The 19169-nt window shown below is 46.0% G+C and overlaps 1 protein-coding gene across 1 annotated transcript in view; it reads right to left on the bottom strand.

Annotated features, from left to right (window-relative positions):
• Positions 1 to 1793: 1793 nt before the first annotated feature.
• Positions 1794 to 19169, bottom strand: part of LOC105836130 (homeobox protein DLX-5) — a 29642-nt gene continuing 12266 nt past the window's right edge. The window contains exons 2-3 of the mRNA XM_012679956.3: positions 9691 to 9919; positions 1794 to 3735 (exon numbers count right to left, since the gene is read on the bottom strand). Coding sequence (XP_012535410.1) covers positions 3495 to 3735; positions 9691 to 9919 — 470 coding nt within the window. The 3' untranslated portion in view covers positions 1794 to 3494. The remainder of the gene's footprint in view (positions 3736 to 9690; positions 9920 to 19169) is intronic.

Here is a 19169-nt window from a genome sequence, read left to right as displayed (position 1 = left end):
TACTCTCGGCATATTTCTAAAATATTACACAAATCGTCGAATAATACTTGTTGAGCTTAGGCTAGTGCCGAGGCATCTGTGAAAGGTAGACCGCGTATCACGTAGATTCGTTGTGATCCACGGGGAGACGTGTCCTGCACGAAGTGGTCGGGACCTTCGTTCCCGGTGGCGGCGGGTATTTGTCTCCAAATAATTGGGCGGGACGGCGCGCGGCATCTCCTCTGCAATTATAGGCAGTAAACGCAGCCACATCCGGTACAGGGAGCTCTAGGTGAAGCGGGATAATTCCACGAGAAAAGACACCGATTAAGGCGATCGGAGAGAAAAAGGACTCGCGTCTTTGACGGACGTTGTTAGGGGAAAAAGGTGTGACGGAGAAAAAAAAGGAGGGGGAGGCGGGGGGGGAATGGGAAAACTGGCTGCCACTCGCCTGTTGCGCGGATGCGAAAGATCAAAAATATTGCGAGCGTGTGACAAGGTGGTCGTTTCGACACGAAAATAACGGAAATCGGAGCTTCCAAAGAAGATGTAGGCATTGCGCGGCGCAGAGTAATGAGTTCTCGTTACGACAACCCGTTCCTCCGATGCTTTCCTCGTATTTCTTAAACGGCGCAATTTGCAAAGTGTACCGATCTCATCGAAGGAAATGAAACGTTGCGCCGATCGTTTCGCGTATTTCCTGCAAAACGTACGCGTACGAATGACATTGTACAAAATAATGAGATGAATTGATTGATGTGAAAGAAAACGTAGAATTACATTTAAAAAGGTAAGAGCAGAATCTACAGATGCATTTCTGCGTCTCTGTGCAAAAATTAAGATTAATATTAAAACGAAGAAGTCGAAAGATGATTACACTTAATGAGATATTTCATTTCACTTCATTGCAGAATATGTCAGAGAGATATTGTACCAAATAATGGAATAAATTGTATATGATTGCGTTTGAAAGAAAGGAGCAATTGCACGTTCTAAATTATCGTTGCATTTGCATAAATATAACATCATCTGAATTCATTTTATTGTATATAAAGGTATTAAAGTAAGAACGTAAAAAAGAAATAAATTTATTTTATCAAATATTCCATCCATTTCACATCAGAATATGTCTAAATGAAATATGAGATATCTCGGAAGCTATTGATTTTTCTACGTTACCACCTTGCCTGAATATTTTCACATGCCGAATAATTGTAAAAATTGATTTATGTATAAAAAATCACATCTGTTTAAAAATAATTTAAAACATAAAATATTGTTATCGTTAAAATGTTCACCCACAATAATTGTTTATTCGAATTCCAATTATTTTTCTATAGCAAAAGTAGCAGAGATATTTTATGCTGTATAAACTATATGCTATGTCTTATAAAAACTTTCGTCTATGAAGACGTTAACCCGTAACTGTGAAATATAACGAGAAGGAATTACCACAAAGCTCATTAAATTTTTAACCGAGAGTCTCCTTAATTATTCCGGGTCTCTTGAATTTTTGTACTCTTAAGCTTTAGACGCGATTTTCCTCCTACGTCAAATGAGGTTCGTTACAATCGATGCGATGAAGCTCGAGATATATATCTGTGTAAAAGGGGTTCATTAAAATCTTCAATTACCGACAAATCAAAGAGTGGATCGTTGCTCATTAGGTTAATGAAATTATTACTGACGTTGTTACTAATTATTTCTGCCGTAATCGGCAGATGATTCCGTGCCCTTCCCACGCACAACCCGTGTCGGCACAACAGTCCGGATTTCTCTCGTGGAGGATATGTGGTCAGATATCGAGGAACGAGTAGAGAGCAATTAAATCATTTTATATATGCATTTCAATTGTTTTCTCGTATATACAACGTTACACGTACTTACATAACATCACATCGTTCGCTATAATAATAATAATTACCGGACTTAACTTAAAACATACCTAATCATACGATGACAACGATGACGACGATCGTGGTGTGTGGTATGTACGGTTTATTTAATTCTTTTTTTTTTAGCATTATATATCTATAATAATAATAATGTATTCCGGGATATATAATATAATCTTGATTGCATCCTGCCGCGTTGCGGGAAGAGGGGGCGGGAGGGGGGCGCATGAAATAATATATGTACAGGACGTATCTAACAATCAAAGAGAACATACGCCGTCGGTGTGTACGTTGGCACGACAGCGCTTTTTCTGCGTATACAAGTATTTCATATATCGTACAAGTATTATAATGTCTAATTACAATCTATGGCGTCTAGTATGTACACGGATATGTCACGTTGACTCTCTGTTCTGCGTCAGGCCTGCATTCACGTCTAACGAAGAGATCCTTTTCTTTATTCAATGGAAAGAGGTCGAAAACGAAAGAACCCTCATCGGTCACATCCCCCAATCCGCGACGTGGAATTCAAGGCTTTCACCCGGTCATTTTTTTTTGTTTTTTGTTTTTTTTAATAAGGATGTGAACACGAATCTCGGGCTCCGCTGCGCGTCTTCGCTCGCGCGACGATGACGTCAACGCGGGGAAAATTAAATACAGCTCTTCTCTTCGAGAAAGATCGAGTAGCTCCAGCACGGGGAGCGAGAGGGGGACATTATCGAACGTCCGGCCCGTTCAACGCGGGGGGATCCGGAAATAACGTTTTTGGAGAAGGGCACTCATCTCTCCGCGAGATCTCCATTTCGTTGGGTCGAGGCGAAACGTACATGTCGATAATGTCGCGTCAATAGCGGCTAATTGGGATAAATCCTCCGCTCCGCGAGAAGGAAGGAACGGACGCTTTTAATGCGACCCGATTGTATTCGTGCATGTACATGATAAATTCACGACGACGATTATCGCGCCTTGCGCGCGCGCGCGCGCGATCTGGCGCGAATGGTAGCGCGTTGTACTACTAGTTAAACTGCTAAGCTCAAATCGTGACAACTGTATGGCAAAATCTCGAGCTCTGTGACTAAGTAGGTGATACAGCCCTCGAGAGAGAGAGAGAGTGTGTGTGTATGTGTGTGTGTGTGTGTGTGTGTGTGTGTGTGTGTGTGTGTGTGTGTGTGTGTGTGTGTGTGTGTGTGTGTGTGTGTGTGTGTGTGTGTGTGTGTGTGTGTATGATGTCGCGTAAGGCAATGTACAATCGATTTCTCTTCACGGTGCTCTTTAGGACGTACGTGTTCGGTGGTTCGCCTGAATATCATAAGGCAGAAGGAAGGCGAGTAGCCTAGTAGTCTACAATCCGTCGGTACTATCCTACAAAAAAAAAAAGAAAAGAGGACCAGTGAAAGAAAAGAGAAGAAAAACCTTCGCTTATCATCTCACGATCGGTGGATGAACGCGCCTTCCCTCGCGTTCGCTAAATCTAAACGATTTAAAGAAAGAATTTAAAGAGAAATAAACGGACAAGGAGACGCAGGTTTGACTGCGACTGCTAATTCTAGACGTGGGGAAGGAGACGAGGTGGAATGAGACGACGGTTCACTTGACGAGAGTCATCCCTCGGATCGTCCTTCAGCAAATCGGCTCGGCCAGGGGCTGCGGAGGTCCGTAGGGCGAGGCCCACGAGGCGCCTACCCCGGGATGTGTCAGCCCCGTGGTCGACGTCTGCTGCCTGTCCAAACTGGGAGCGCTACCCGGGTGCCCGGACACCGACGTCGGGTACGCCACCTTGCCGAGGGCCTCGGCCTGCAGGGACAGCATCAGTCGATTCGCGGCCTGCCTCTCGGCCTCTCTCTCCTCCGCCGTTTGCCTCCTGCAACAGAATCGAGCGGCGGAACGTTCCGGATTAGTCGTAGTCAGAGTCCGAGATATCTTTGAAACCAACTCCTACAACGTTCATTCAGTCGGTTGATAGAACCTTTCTCCCCATCCTCCCCCCCCCCCCCCCGCCCTCTCGATCGAGCGTCAGTCCTCAAATCGCGTCGTCGATTACGGAAGTTTACGTAAGGATGCAGTTTTGTCAGGGAAACTTCTTGGCTTCTGCAGTTAAATCGACTATCGTGGCGTTATAAACGAAGTTCTCAACCGCGCGCCGCACCGAGGGAGAAAACGGCAGGCGGCTCGGTGAGGGAAACGGTGGCGGAACGGTGAAAATAGAGTGGCGGTCGTCGTTCGGGCGCCGGAAAACAGAAGACGGACGTAATAAGGCTAATTCGATTCGTCACTATACCCCAGGAAGCGGGGTCCACCTTGCGCCGCGGGATGACTCGTCGCACGAGCGTCTGTTTTCTAGCGTTAAGTCTATTAAGGGCGCCGCAAAATGGCCGACTCGTTTGGTAAGGTCGATAGAGCTTGCGCGCACGACGACCGCCCAGGATGACGAGTTAACGTAGGCGAAACCCCACGTCGTCTCACGAGCGCATCGTTAAAGTCGAGTGTCGTCGGTCTGCCGCCCGTTAAAAGTATATAACTTTTTCTTCTTTCTTCCTCCCCCCCCCTCCCTCCCCTCCTTTTAAATCGCCGAAAGTTTTCATCTCTCGGGATTAGCCCAGGCACGACGGTTTCGACGTATATACGGTCTTCGCGTCTTTCTCATCAACGTGTGCTTCCGTGACAGGACGGCCGATCGGGCGCCGGGCGGGTGCGGTAAACTCTCTCAGGTTGATTTGATCCCAATGTTTTCCTGCGCCGTGATCGTTATAATTTCCTAAAACTGGTTCCCTCGATGGCGCAATGCTCGTGAACCGTCTAAAGACCGGTGGCGGCGGCGGCGGCGGACCGCTCGTGTCCTCCTCACGAATTACATCATGTTCCGGCCTATCGCAGCGCAGGTACTACTATCTCGTTGACCCTCTTTTTGCCGGCTTTTTCGGTCGCGAGTTGAGCAACAACTTCCTGTAATTTTCTTCACCCGATACACGAGTAAACGAGCTACCCGGTACAAACGGCTCGCCTCTCCTCGAAGACTTTACTTTCCGATTCCCTCGGCTCGGCTCGACGCTTGTAATTCCCGTTGTTTATCGGCAGATTGATCTTCTTAACGAGCGGCCGAAAACGAATCGCTTTATCTCTTAAACGAGTTCACGTGAAACGGCGCTTGTCGCCATTCAAATGAGTTAAAAGATTATACGATTGATTTCTAAAATAAAATCTGACGATACGCTAAAGTTTTTATTTATGTACAGTCACGAAACTGTCCAGACATAAAATTTGAGAGTTTATTTTACGATGAATTCGAGTATTATAATTTTCTAGGGAAAACTTGAATAAAAGGAAACCTTTGTCAGTGATTAATTTTGTAATTGTACGTAAGATTATATTGTCTGTTTAATATTATTATTCCATCACAATTTCGTCAATTTTTACACACATTTTAAGACCGAAGTAAAGTGGGGGGAAAAAGTAAAATCGATATTATTAATAACAGGTCAGTAAATTTTTTCAGTTTAAACACAATTACGCTTTTGATGAATGCTCTTTGTAATGCATCACCGGCGAGAATTTTCACTTGAAAAAATTATGTCACTGTATTTAAAATAAACTCTCGAATTCTGTATCTCGACAATTAGTTTCGTAATTGCAGGTTTTAACTCTTTAGTAGTCAATCATGTTTACAACGTTCAATTTCCACGCGTTTTTTAAATAAATTGATCAGTAAACTCTTTATACAATTTAGTTATATATTTAAAAACTAAAAAAATAGAAGTAACAATAATCATCAAATACGGCGCGTCCTTTCATTTACGCGAAAGAAAGTATCGTTAGATTCTTCACGAACAAGACATATATTTTCTTCGTAAAATCATTTTAGTAAAGAAATTTGAAAAGATGATACGATCTTTGGAGGATTAACCATGTCGCGCATTACTACCACGCGTACGCATTTTCGAACGATTCCCAAACTGAATTACAACACGGACCGTTCATCGCGCGTTCACCGCGAAATGGCGGGAGGCAGGAAAAGGGCGGAGACGAAGTAGAAAACGGGCAAGATTTAACGCGCGTTGTCACTTTTATTAGCTTTTATTAGGGCAATTGAATCTCACTCCCGTCCGCGCCCGTCCAACAGGACCGGATCCGCGTTGCGGCGGCTACGCCATTGCTGCAGTGACAGCTGCACCTACGCCGCTGCAAGTAATTAACGCGGTTAGCGATTAATAATTGACGGCGCCGTGCCGATTACATTTTGCAGCCCCCGACGCAGCCTCGCCCCTATTCGCTGCGGCCGGCGTAACCGTATTCTCTCGCAACCTGGGACACATTACTCTTATCTTTATACTTCGGCGCACGCTCGCAGGCCCCGACGCGCCCGCCGACGAATGAAACACACACGCTTCCACTTCCCGCGATTCCTTTCTCTCTTCAATTAGCCCGCTGCATCTCGTAATTTTTATCGTTATTTACGTTTCATTAATAGAGGCCGGCTGTTGCGGATTGCGCCGCGTCTCTCATCTCCGTGTTATTGGCGAGTCGCTTTTCGGCTGGCCGGCTGTTCCGTGAAACGCGGAATGTTTCGTTAACTCCAAACGAGACAGCAGAGTCGGAACGCCAAAACCCCTAATCGCCCCGCGTCGCGACAAACAATAAAACGTGCACACGATTGATTCTTCTCGCGCCACCCCGACTGCATTATTACACCCGCGCGCGATATATCGTGTCGAGTCTGCGACTCGTGTTTGAACGCCTGGTCCTACACCGTAACCGATGAATGTTTAACGAGATGAATCGGTGGGGTCGGGGCCCGACGGAGATCGAAACGATTCAGCCAACGGATTCGAGCGTTTGACAGTTTAAAAGCCAAGAAGCTCTCGGCGGCGGCGGCGGCGGCGGCGAAGGGGCGCAGGGGCTGAAAGAGGTGACGCGGGGGCGCGCGCGGAGGATTGGCAGTCAAAGCGAGAGAAGGCGACCCCCTCGGGGGTGGGAAGGGGGGGTGGAGGGGGAGAGTGCCCGCGAGGTGCGGGGGAACGTGGGAGGGAAGAGACTACATTATGTACGGGACAGGGCTAAGCTGTTAGGTACCTGAATTATTGAGGCCGAGTTATCTCATCTCTGCCTACAGTCATCTCGTTACTTTAAACGCAGCTGCACGCCGGACCGTGTACCAAGCCGCGTCACGACGGCGAGGGGCTTGCGTCGCGGCGCTTACCCGCGACTAAACCCCACCACCCTCACGGAGTTCCTTGCAATTTTATTTGTCAGGCACCTTTAATCCCTTTGCGAGCCGTTTCTCGCGAATCAACGGAGATCAAGTATCTCAATTTTATGTAATCGGCTGGTCCGACGTGAATCAAAGAGAAAAAACATAGTTTACAATTGAGTTTTAGAGACTCTCGAAAGCTCGAAGAATTAGGCGCGATAGGCTACCGCGGTATCAGGCACAAGGATTAACTTAACTTTGCACACCGCGAACAAACAGTAAGTCACGTAAAATGCGAAATCCTCGAAGGAAAAGAAAAACAGAAATTTCGAAAAACCAGATCTTTCCTCTTTCCCGCCTCTCGATTTCCACTTTGTGAATATATAACGGCGTACATAGAAAAAAAAAAGTTCGAAGTGGAAAAGACTGTCGTGCGCGCGCGGCGATGCGTTATTGATCGCGCGCATGATTACCCTGTCGTGCGTGCGTCTTTAATTAAAAATGATGTACTTGTCACTCCGGCGTGAGGTTAACTCGTCGTAACATTCTAGACAAATGTACCTGTCACGGCTATAACATTTCCGAGCGTACCGAGACAGATAATGCGTGTCGTCGGATTCCAAATTGAATTTCACGTTTCTGCCCTCCTCTCGCGACGACGAAGAAAAAAAAACAAACTTTTCGGTCGCCCCCGTTACGCGTGCGACACGTGTAACGGGAAACTTTAGGCCGGTCAGGGAGAATGTAGATCGAATCTAGGCGCGTGATTCACGTCCTCGGTTGGTGCGAGACGTCAAAGTTAAGTCGCAAATGTTGAGAGTTCTTAAAAAAGAAGCGTTGATTTGAGGGAATTTATTTCCATTGCATATACATTTTAATGGACAAATAAAAAAAAGTACATTTTCGAACTGTAATTTTAAATCACTTTGATATCTAAAAGTGGATCGCAGAATTGAATAATAGTTGTAACTAAGTCTGCAAGAGACTTGCAATTAGACGAAATTAACGCAAATACAATTAGAAGTGTTCATATTTAAGCCCAACGTCGTTTTGAGCTACACGCCGCGATGATACCGTTGTAAATAGAGTTCGTTAAAATTAAAAGAATTTTTTATGTTCGATCGTTTTTTTTTTAGAAGCTATCGGCGAAGTAAGTTTTCTTCGGCGATCGCAACGATTAAAAATACAATCTTATCGAAAATGGTACCAATTTTAATCCTTAATGAACCCTTTAAAATAGATGTAAGTAGTGCAGCAAAAAATTATAAAAAATTTGTTAAAAAGTTTTATTGATTTTGATGCTTGATTCCTTTACAGTTAACAACCAATTTGACTCATATTTTGTATCGGTGGAGCTAAGATCACTGAATGTATATATTGGTAAAAATATACAATATTAAAAAAAAGATTGGCAAAATAATAATCGAGCCTAGATAATGATAGACTAAGCTTTGATGAAATAGAATTTCAATTAATATAACTAAATATTTAGTAACCATTTGGTTATTATTAATATAATTATTAAATATTACTAAATGTTTGATTGTATTAATTGATACTATATTACCAAAGTTTGATTATTACCAAATCCTTTTCTTTTGGTACAAAGTTTGAAATAGTTATGTCGGTTTTAAGAAATCTTGGAGTGACAAATAGACAAACGAACGCTAAAATTGTAATATAATTTGTCACGTTGCACTATTTAACAGAATATTTCAGTCTAGCGGGTCGAAAAAATCAATTCCTTCCTTTTTTCATACTGCAAGTATTTGGTATAAAAGATATGCAAAAGAATTTAGCCCGATTCGCAAAATTAACCAAGTTATAGCCGCTGATAGGAAACTGTCTCACTCACCGCGCGTGTAAAGTGAGCACAGAAAATTGAAATGCGAGGGATAAACAGAGCCTTGGAAAGATCTAACGATCGTGGCTCGTTCCAGAACTATCGTTATCCCTCCGAAAACTTCTCCGCAAGTTTACCGTTTTATCACGGCGTTTCGTAGAACGACCCAAGGACTCCACGGCGACGATTTTAGAAATCCCGAGACGAAGGAACGCGGAAAGGGGAATGAGGAGAAGAAGAGAGGGGAGGGAGGGAGAGATTCGAGGTACGGCAAGCATATTGTATACGAGAATCCTCGAGAATGTCGCCAGGGCCTCGTCTCGCCGCCAAGACGCCCCCGGTATCGGGGACCCGCGCTACGAACGAGCCCCCTTTTATCTAAATGACGTGTTTTCGTCCTTCCTTATCTTGAAGAGACTCCAATACATTTGACTGCCAATGCGTTTACAGATATAGGCGTCAGGCCGCGGCTAACCCGCTATTAACATTCCGAGAGCGCAATTCCCGACTCGTATTTTCTCCCCCGAAAAGTTCATTCGCCACGGCAGTGAACAACAATGTGCCTTGACGACTCAAGGGGAAAAAAAAACCAGGAAAGTCGTAACGTGTTAATTTGACGTTGTACCGACCAAACCTTGATGAAAAAAAAGAGCATATCTCGCAAATTTAACCAATGTGGTGTCAAATTGACGTCATTTTGACTTTTCCGTTCTCCTCGGAGGAGAGATCGGTAAACTCCGTGAGGAGAGAGATTATACTCTTATTTCAACCGTGTCGCGAGAGCTCACCTCCATTTCGTCCGCCTGTTTTGGAACCAGGTCTTCACCTGCGCGTCCGTCATCTTCAGCGACTTCGCCAGCGCCGCCCGCTCGGCGGAGGCCAGGTATTTTTGTTTGTGAAAGCGCTTTTCCAGCTCCGCGATTTGCATCCTGGTGAAGCTCGTTCTCGGCTTCTTCCTCTTCGGCGGCGTCCGGTTCTGATAGGGATGACCGATCCGCCTCGGAAACGGTCCGGCCACTATATGTCAGGAAACAAAAAGAAAGAAAAAGAGCATTGATAAGCGACTGTTTCGAACACTGCTGGCGACATTCTGTCGCTATTACGTCAGCGCGTGGTCCGCTTACGGTATTCTCGGTTATATAGACGCTTAAAGTGAAAAGGCTATAAACAAGATACCTTTTCAAAAACCGTAAGTTGGGACAATTCACATATTGAGAGAATTTATTTTAAATATACTTAACGCCGCAATCAATTGTCGCAATATGATCGAATCCGTCTTTTCCACCCACTCAAATCCGTTACAACATCGATAGTCCCTCTATCAGCTCGATAGAGAGAACGAGGAGAGTCCTCGAGGCTGTGCGACATCGCAATTTATATTCGTTAAACATCACTCTCCGTCCTTCCGCGCGATATCGACTCCCGTTCCGCCCTTCTATTATCTCCCGATAGGCAGCTATCGGTGTCATTAAGTGCGCTTATCTCGCTTGTAGTAATAGCGCATGAGTAACAATAACGAGAAACTACGCTAAATATCCCGTGCGTGCGTGCGTGTATTTGCATACGTAATGAGAGAGTACACACGGCACATCGCTGGCAATTTCGCGAGATCCAATAAAGGAGCGGAGGATCGGAGCCGCAACGATACGCTGCGAACCTGTGTGTACCAGATATCGCGGTGAAACGAATCGCCGCCCTCGACTTCTGCGACTTCGGGTCCGGCTAATGGATTGGATTCTGCGGAGTGAGGAAATCCGCGTGCCCCGCGGTGAATTTAGCGTTTATACTTCGGCGATTGTTCCCGCGATTGCTCGCTACCGCCCCAGTAGAAAGAGCGAGAAAGAGAGAGAGAGAGAGAGAGAGAGAGAGAGAGAGAGAGTTCAAGCCTGTTCGCCGAATTAATCGGGGGACCGAGAGGAGGGAGATGCAATCACGCGAATTAACAAAATATCGCCGTCTATGCGCCCGGCAAGCCCCGCACTTATTTTTGCAACGGAGCCAACAGAGAGCCGACGTAGCCATTTCGAACGCAATTCCGGAGCGAAGGGATGGATGATGGCTAGATAACCAGCGTGCGATATAACGGTTTACATTTCCAGCTTTGATTTACTGCTAAATAACACGAGTAATACGCTTCAGCGACCCTCTCATTAGCTGGCTCGCATGAGCCCGATCGGCGGATCGCGTGCCTTTAAGTGATATTTATACAAATATACACGCGAGCGTCGGCTGTTCCGATGGTGGCGCATTTTTCCGTCGTTCAAAGTAGCCTGAAACAGCAGTCGCAGGATCTGTAGGCCAAATTTTTTTTATCGATATACTTGGGGGGGGGGGATCGGGATTATCCCTCCCTTCACGTCGGCCCCTCTTCCGCGCAATTTGCTGGAAACCGGAGGAATCATCGTTAAAGGGGTAAAAGGGCCATCGCGAGCGAACATTATCCCATTACGCGCCCCCTCCTTTTCAACCCCTCCCCGTCCGTTTTACCGTCGGTCCTTTATCGCCAGCTCCTCGTCCCAGAAATACATCCCCGCGTCGCGCGATAATCGCGAGGCGATCCAAATAATAATCTCGTTACGCGTCCATTTGCGATTCCTTATCGATCTGTAAACTGTCAAAATGTGTATCGGACGGACCGCAATACCTCGAGCCTAAAGCAATTAACGCTATCTATCTATATATATATAGTGTAGATATATAAAACGATAAGACCTTTAATAGTTCCTAAATAATCGGGATTGGATTGCGGCGAGCGTCGCGGAGGAACGTAAAAAGAAAAGAGGGGAAAAAATGCGGAAAGAATTCCGAGCGATTAGCAGATTCATTAGCGGCACGATTAATCTCGCGATTCCTACGGGTCGAAATACGTTGATTTACATGCCGCGGATTTTAATCGGCGATCCGCGTCGGATTACGGGGAGCACGCAGCGCACGTTAATGCGCGCGGCGACCATAATGATATCGCGATGATGTTGATGCACGACGTGAGACCGCACGCGGGTTTGCTCGCTCGCGATTGATTTCTCACACCGTCTTGCGCGCGCTGACAGGCGTAATTATGCGCGCGGCGATGCGGCGGCGGCGGCGAGCAGCGCCGTGAAAGGATTACAATTACGGATCCGTAACTCTCATTTCGGTCCTTTCTTCTCGCGGCCGATCGCGTAATACACACACAGGCCTCACATCGGTCTCTCGGATTCTTATTCTTATTCTGTCGAGAACGCACGCGCGCGCGCGCGCGCGCGCGTAAAAGGAGCTCTCTTGCGTCAGCGTCTGCGCTTATTAGGACGATATAATCGCGCGGTGGTTATTACACTTCGTTCTATTATCGCGGCGTATACTATAGCCTAGCGGTCGCCGCGAAAGATGTGATTCTCTCTCTCTCTCTGTCTCTTTAATTCTTTCTCTTTCTCGTAATCCACTCGTAATTACCTTCCTTCGCGGAACGGTCGGATACACGCGCGATACAAGGGAACCTGACGGAGACCGCACGCTCTTATGGAGCGGACGAGATGATAGAAGCGGATCCACGTGACGCGTCGCTCGACACGTAAATAGACATACCACCGGCCGTGGTATTTTTATATTAAAAAAAAAAAAAGAGAGAGACACGAGCGCATATCTCTTTAGCAGGGGCAACAGTAGGATGTAGGTATAAGACCGCCCGCCTTTTACTCGGTGTCGAGGTAACGAGTGGAGGATATCTTCAAGGTATTGCGTTGATAACTTTTACCACGGCGAATGTCGATCGTCGTCCATTATGCCATCAACTTTCGTAATTCGCACAGTCTCTATCGTCCGGTATTCTTGTTCTACATTTAATGTTGAGCGCAAGTTCTTTTCGACCAGAACGAACGGAAAAGTCAAATGGTTTTGACTTTTTTGTTACATGGGCGTCAAAAGTGGGTCCTCTTCGTGATTCTCTGTCGGCCGCAGAGTCGCCGTTTACCTACACAATCCGATTATCCCAACCAAACTATTATTTCACTATTTTTATGCCCTCAGTAGATGGCATGACAAAAGCATTTCTTTCCCCACATTTCGAATAACGTTGTCCATTACTAAGCAATGTATATGCGATTGGTAGCAAACAATTAATTGACATTTATTACGAGAAATGAAGACGATGAAGTGATCAAAACATTCAAGGTATCGAGTGAGAAAGAGAGAGAGAGAGAGAGAGAGAGAGAATGGTCGCCTCGTAAAACCAATTAGCCCCCCCTCCCCTCCCTCCGGATGTCAGCAGTAACTCAGCGTTTGACGATAACACTCTCAATTTCTGTTAATTAACCGCGTCGAAGGCGCCGCTTGTTTCCGATTTGACATGTAAACGTGAGCTCGCCCGCGTCGCAATCTGAATCCGGAAGCAGAAACTTGCCTCGTTATCCTGCCGGAAACCGGTGGATTAAGGTGTGATGTATATTTCTCAATGGACGTATAATTCGTGTGCTCAAATGAGTCGCGAGACGACGGCCTGGGCTTTGTTTGCCTGGGCGGACCGTTCGATTCGTCTACGCGAAATTGGTTCGTGCTCGATCGCGCTTTCGTGTCCAGCGGTATTGTCGTCGTACAGGCAGCCCGGTTACCGTAGTCGTTAGCGTGTTTAACGACAGTTCAGGTCGTCGCGATTTGCCGGACGGTTAAAGCGACTCCCGACATCGCGCGCGGAGGCCGTTTCACCGCGCAATTTCGGTCGGGATACTACGGCCGACAAATCTTTGCGGTCGAGGCGTTTAACTTGACGTCAACGACTCCCCGTTGCCGAGACGATACTTCTGCAGAAAATTTCTGTAGTTTCAATGCGATTTTAAAGATATAAAGTGTCGAGGGATGACTTCTTTATTCATTCCCTCAAAGTGGAAAAGATAAGAGGGAAATGACAGAAACAATGAATAATATATCTCAGATTATTCTCTATATTATTTGAGAATAAAAAATTAAAAATGCTTCAAACATTAAAATGTCAATTATGAAGCCTTGAACAAAAGTATTAAGCACCTACGTTCTTTTTCGTTTATCAGGATTTCTATTACCTATACCATTTTCTACTGAATAGGAAATGGTACGGGAGTAAAAGAATTTCCAGATTAAAAAAAAAATAAGTGCTATAAATCAAAGCATGCAAAGGAGCCGTCTTGAGCGGGACAACTAGAAATTGCAAATTGCTCACAAAAATTAAGGATTAAAGTGCGAAATTCGGTGACAAAGTCAATAACATAAATGAATAATTTTAATAATAGTTTTTTTCAACATAACAAGCTTGGAATTCAAGACATTGGAATTCATATACCGTGAGATTTGCTCGCCACCGCTGAAGATCGTAGCAAGGGCCTGCCCGCGAAGTGGTTGTAAAAACAAGATGGCGGCGCGTCGCCGCAAAATGGTCGGCGTAAATAAACGGCCTCCTAGCAAAAGTTTCCTACGTACCGACGTTTCCTCTACGCTCGTCAACGGAAATGCCCGCGTCCGATTTGTCGCCCCTCTGATTTTTCATCTCTCATCTCCGCGCCGCAATTATCATTCGCCATCGTCGCCGATACGTCAAAGAAATGTAATGTTGAACGATTCGCCAAATCTAAACTACTATTTGTCGCTTGTCGATTAAGCCACTGGGATAATTTCCGACACGCGAAATATGGCACTTTGCAAAACCAACTAACCGACAAACCGTTGAATGCAACGTAACAGCGTAGTGAGTAATAGCGAGTATCGGTTCGCGTCGTCTTAAGGCAGACACGTAGGAAGTGAACGATTTGTTCACCGATAATTGCCATCGTTCTCCCGCGGTACAACACAATTTATGACCGCGGAAACGCCGCGATTGTGTCTCAAGGCGCGCATCTGCATGGATTTCCTCGCTGAAAAAAATTCCTTTCTTTTCCAATTAATTCAACAAGACTCTTTTTATTCAGTGCTGGGATGCGGAATTGTCCGCAGTTGAACCACGAGAGGATTTCGGAAACAACTCGAATTGCCGAAGGCAATATTAACGATAATTGGAAATCGAAATCCCCGGCGTGAGAAGAAATCGGGGCGGTAAGGAGCTCTAATCAAGATTGGCACGGTTTCCAGCGCGCGACGGCTCCTGAGAACCGCTCGACGGTTTCGTCCTCGGTGACCTACTGAGCTTGTAACATAACCTTTGGAGAGCGCGACGGCTCTGCTGCAACGACGATGGTTTTGTTTCTCCCGCGACCGAGAAAGAGCCAGGTCGGGGAATCATCAAACGGGGGTGACGCAATCATCCCCCGCGTCCCGCCGCGCCGCGCAGATGCGACAGCGGGCGAGCCTAGAGAAAGTCATTACGCGGAGCACGTTCTGCCGTGGTAATGGAGTTTGCGGCCTTCAAAGTAAATTGTTTTCTGCAACGCGCGGCGAATTCCACGACGGCGAAGGAGAAGAGAGGTCCCGGCGGTGGTGAGTTGGCTCCCGTCGCGCGAAGGCGCACGCCAAAAGCCCCCCGTGAGCTTAATCCCTCCGGATAATCCCTCTCTTGAGTTTTCTGTTTATCCTCTTTAATCCCAGGTTAATAGGTTCCCGAACGTTATCTGCCGCCGTGTTTCTTGACGGTATTCAGGTAAAACGCTTGCAGGTAAACGTGGGCTCGACCTGCTGACAAACGCCTCTCGACAGAGACGTTTTTCCCGACCGGGCGGACACGACAACCTCGGTCCTTTTCCTACCTGCCGTCCTTCTTTCCCCCCCCCTCGAGGAGACGTCGCCACACACGCGTCGCTTCGGATATTCAGATATTCTCGGGTGTGTTACGGAACCCCTAACCGCGGAATCCGTATGATGAAATAAGGGCGCGGCGAAACATGGCGAGCGTTTTTCGCACTCGAGCCGCTCCGCTCGCCCGCTCGCCGAGGATCGGTAGTAACAGGCGCCCGCCTACGGGGAAGCCGCCCCTGGACATGCAATTTCAGGTGCAACGCTATCTGTAGCTAAATCTTTACGAGGGACCGTGTGCTAAAGAATTGCCGGGCTCCCACCGGGCGACCCGCTGTAAATCTACACGCGCATTTAGAAAGCGCACGTACACGTTCACGAACGGCGTCTATCCTGCGTATTACACCGCCGACGGAGTGTAACTGAACCAGCGGACACAACTAAATGGCACTAAACGAATTCGCGGAAGGCATATACACTGGATTCTATGTAAAATTACGTTTCCCCGCGGCCAATCCACGCCTGTACTCGCCCATTCGATTCTTTTTTTCCCTCCCCCCCCCTCCCCCCGACATTCTTTCCTCTCCGGTTTGGAATATCGCGATATTAATAAGGATTAATGTACAATTTGGTTTACCGACCGCCGCGCCGTTCCGACGGAAATCGTAAAGGCGAGAGAAGGCCATTTCGCGGAGTCGCGGCATCGTCGCTTTGCGCGATAAGTGGAATATGATATTTCCAACAAGTCATATCTATGGCAAAATTGGACACTCTCTTTCCGTAATTAAAGTCTTTCGCGGAATCGCGGCGAAGCGTTGCGCGCTTGTATAAGGTATACACAGGCCTCGCAAAGCGCAAGGATAACTGCCGCGCTGTTACAGTAATAGGAGTGCTGGTGCTTTGTTAGCGCTTAACTAGGGGGAGGGAAAGGGGGGAAGGGGAGAGAATGAAAACTAAATGTTTCCAGGAATGTAAAGTCGATGCTGTTCCAATTGAGAAAATTGCCTCGAGAACGCCCGAGTAAGAAACGCTCCGCAAGTCTTTAAATTTTACGTCCGCGATCTTCGGGAAAGATTAAAGAAACGAATTTCGCGGGAGGAAAAATTGCAAAAGACGTCGTTTTGTTTTCTGCCAATCATTCCACTTTGACCGTAAGAAGCGACGAGAAAACCATTCAATGAGCAGACCCGGCGGCTTCTTCGTCCCATTCTCGCCTATTTTCTTGTTCATCCGCGAATAACGACGCAAAACGTGAAGATCATAGATGAAATAGAGGAAGGTTACCATACTCTTTTATTTTTAGATAATATTTCTTAAACAAAAGCTAAAAGTAGAACTTTGAAACACAAATGTAAAGTACTAAAGTATTTGTTATCAAATAATATAGCACGTTTTTATAATACTGTTTTATATTCTGTAATAATTTGTGTAACATAACTAAAAATAAAAGTTTGAAAAATTAAACCCTAAAACCGGCGTAATAGACAGTAATAGAATCCAGACCTGCAATGGAATAAGGATTAATTATAAAATAAATTGATGGACTAAATAATAAAACATATTTCTATGTATTAAATAATGAAGTTTCTAAAATGAAAAGGTTGAAACATTTGGAAAGCAAAAACAATTTAAGGACTCAGAAACAATAATAATAAACAATTTGTTTGTAATAAAATAATTATCGTTATGAAAAAAAAATCTCTTTGTACTTTAAAAGATAATAAAAATATCTTTTAATGACGAAGATTTTAATTAGACTTAGGAACTATTGTTTGGATGGTAATGCATCGCTGGTGGACTCTGTTTTCACTTTTAATCGAGTTTTCCTTAGAAAATTATAATTTGGCGAATTTGCAGCGTAAAACAAACTTCCACACTCTGTGTCCGAACAACTGCAGGTTTCGCGACCATGCAGTAGGTCGCGGACAATCGTAGAACGAATCACTTTACGTCGCGTCACTTGCGAGATCTGACAAAATTTGCGTCTGCACTTTAAGATTTAGTTTAACCGACCATTACGTGAACGTCGAAAACTTGCGGGGGCGCGCGGGATGGGGGAGGACTCCTCTTGCGTCTCGCGTCGATCGGAAGAGGGAAATGTGAGAGTCGCGCGGGCACCGATCATTTCTCAAACTTCATAACTCGATATAGACCCTCGACCTGGATGGAGGACGCGGAGGGGACGAGAGATGAGTCGAGAGGTGGAGCAGCGGTGCGCCTTTACATTATCGATATTACGAGGCGTCGATAAAAAATCGCATAAAATTAAGCAAGCTCGCACGTGTTCGCGATAAAACTCAATACCCTTAGCCTACGGTGAGTGCGGTAACAGTGGTTCTCACGTCCGCTTTTCCGCCGGGCGAACGAGCGTTTAATCTGCCGGCAAACATTTTTAGAGGGTTGTTAGACGGAAGTCCTCCTTTAAAGAGACGCCGCAGTCAAGCTTGCCTTTATTCCCGACTGTCGCGACCTTTTTGCTCGTAAACTTTCCAAGTGCAGGGCGTTCGATATCCTCAAGTTAATCAGCGGACGTCACCTGTGCACGCTCCGCGATAAATTATTTCATCTAATAACGTAACGTTTCCTTATATTGAGCATTTATTCGAAAGGGCGTCGAAGAACGAGTACATCCTTCCGCGCTACTCCAAGCAAGACCGAATTACTTCCCAGCGAGGTGCTGCATTATTTAAGGTTACCCCCTCAAAAGCGGCCGTCATGTATATTCTAAGCGTATCATAAACCGCGACGTATACATTTCCCCGCGTTTACCAAGAGGCGTAAGCCTCTTCATACGTTTCATCGTCACTTAACATTCGATCTGTTAATTATCTCTTCAGTCCTTGCCAGGGCGCAGTTAACTCTTACTGTGCTCTTAGTTACTATTAATTCCAAGGGCCACTTTGTTTAAACATAACAAAATAATTCAGTGTACAATTGCATTTCTTACAAAAAAAATTTGTTGGGACGATTGTACCGCTAGAAATACGATTGGCCATATTTTTGTTACGTTGGCAATCCTTTAATCGACGATCAATAAGTTGATCGGAGTTCGGTCGGAGTTTGTCTTAAGTCTCCACGGATTATTTCACCCTTAAATTGAAAAACTAACGTTTATAGATATTCCAACACGGACGTGCGGCTGGATTAGTCGAGGAAAGTGTAAGGCAAAGTCCGGCGATTTCGCTCGCCAGTCGTCCATACGTTATGACAAGCACGCGGCGCGATCAAGGTCTAGCGAAATTCACTCTGACGTGCCGCCGAAGACCCGCCAGCAAATCCCGTCGATTTCTCCGGGGACCCGAAAAAAAAAATCGCGAATGATATGCCGGAAACCGTAACACGCCTCTCTCCCTTTCACCCCCTCGCTCTACCCCTCTTTTCGGAAGCTGGCGCTGGGTTTCCGCGATAAAATATCGTCACCGTGCGACTCCGCGTTTTTTCGACGTGCCTACGTCAAAAGATTTGCCGGGCCGGGCGTTTTTCCGCGGCCTCGGGGGAGGTTCGATCGACACGGGAGAGATAGGGGCGGATTCGACCGATCTGCCGCGATATCTCACACACGCAAAAGAGAGAGAGAGAGAGAATACAGACCGCTTGT

The sequence above is a fragment of the Monomorium pharaonis genome, chromosome 4 (genome assembly GCF_013373865.1).
Source record: "Monomorium pharaonis isolate MP-MQ-018 chromosome 4, ASM1337386v2, whole genome shotgun sequence".
NCBI classification, from domain to species: domain Eukaryota; kingdom Metazoa; phylum Arthropoda; class Insecta; order Hymenoptera; family Formicidae; genus Monomorium; species Monomorium pharaonis.
The sequence above is the reverse complement of the archived record's forward strand: the minus strand, read 5'-3'. Positions and strand labels throughout refer to the sequence as shown.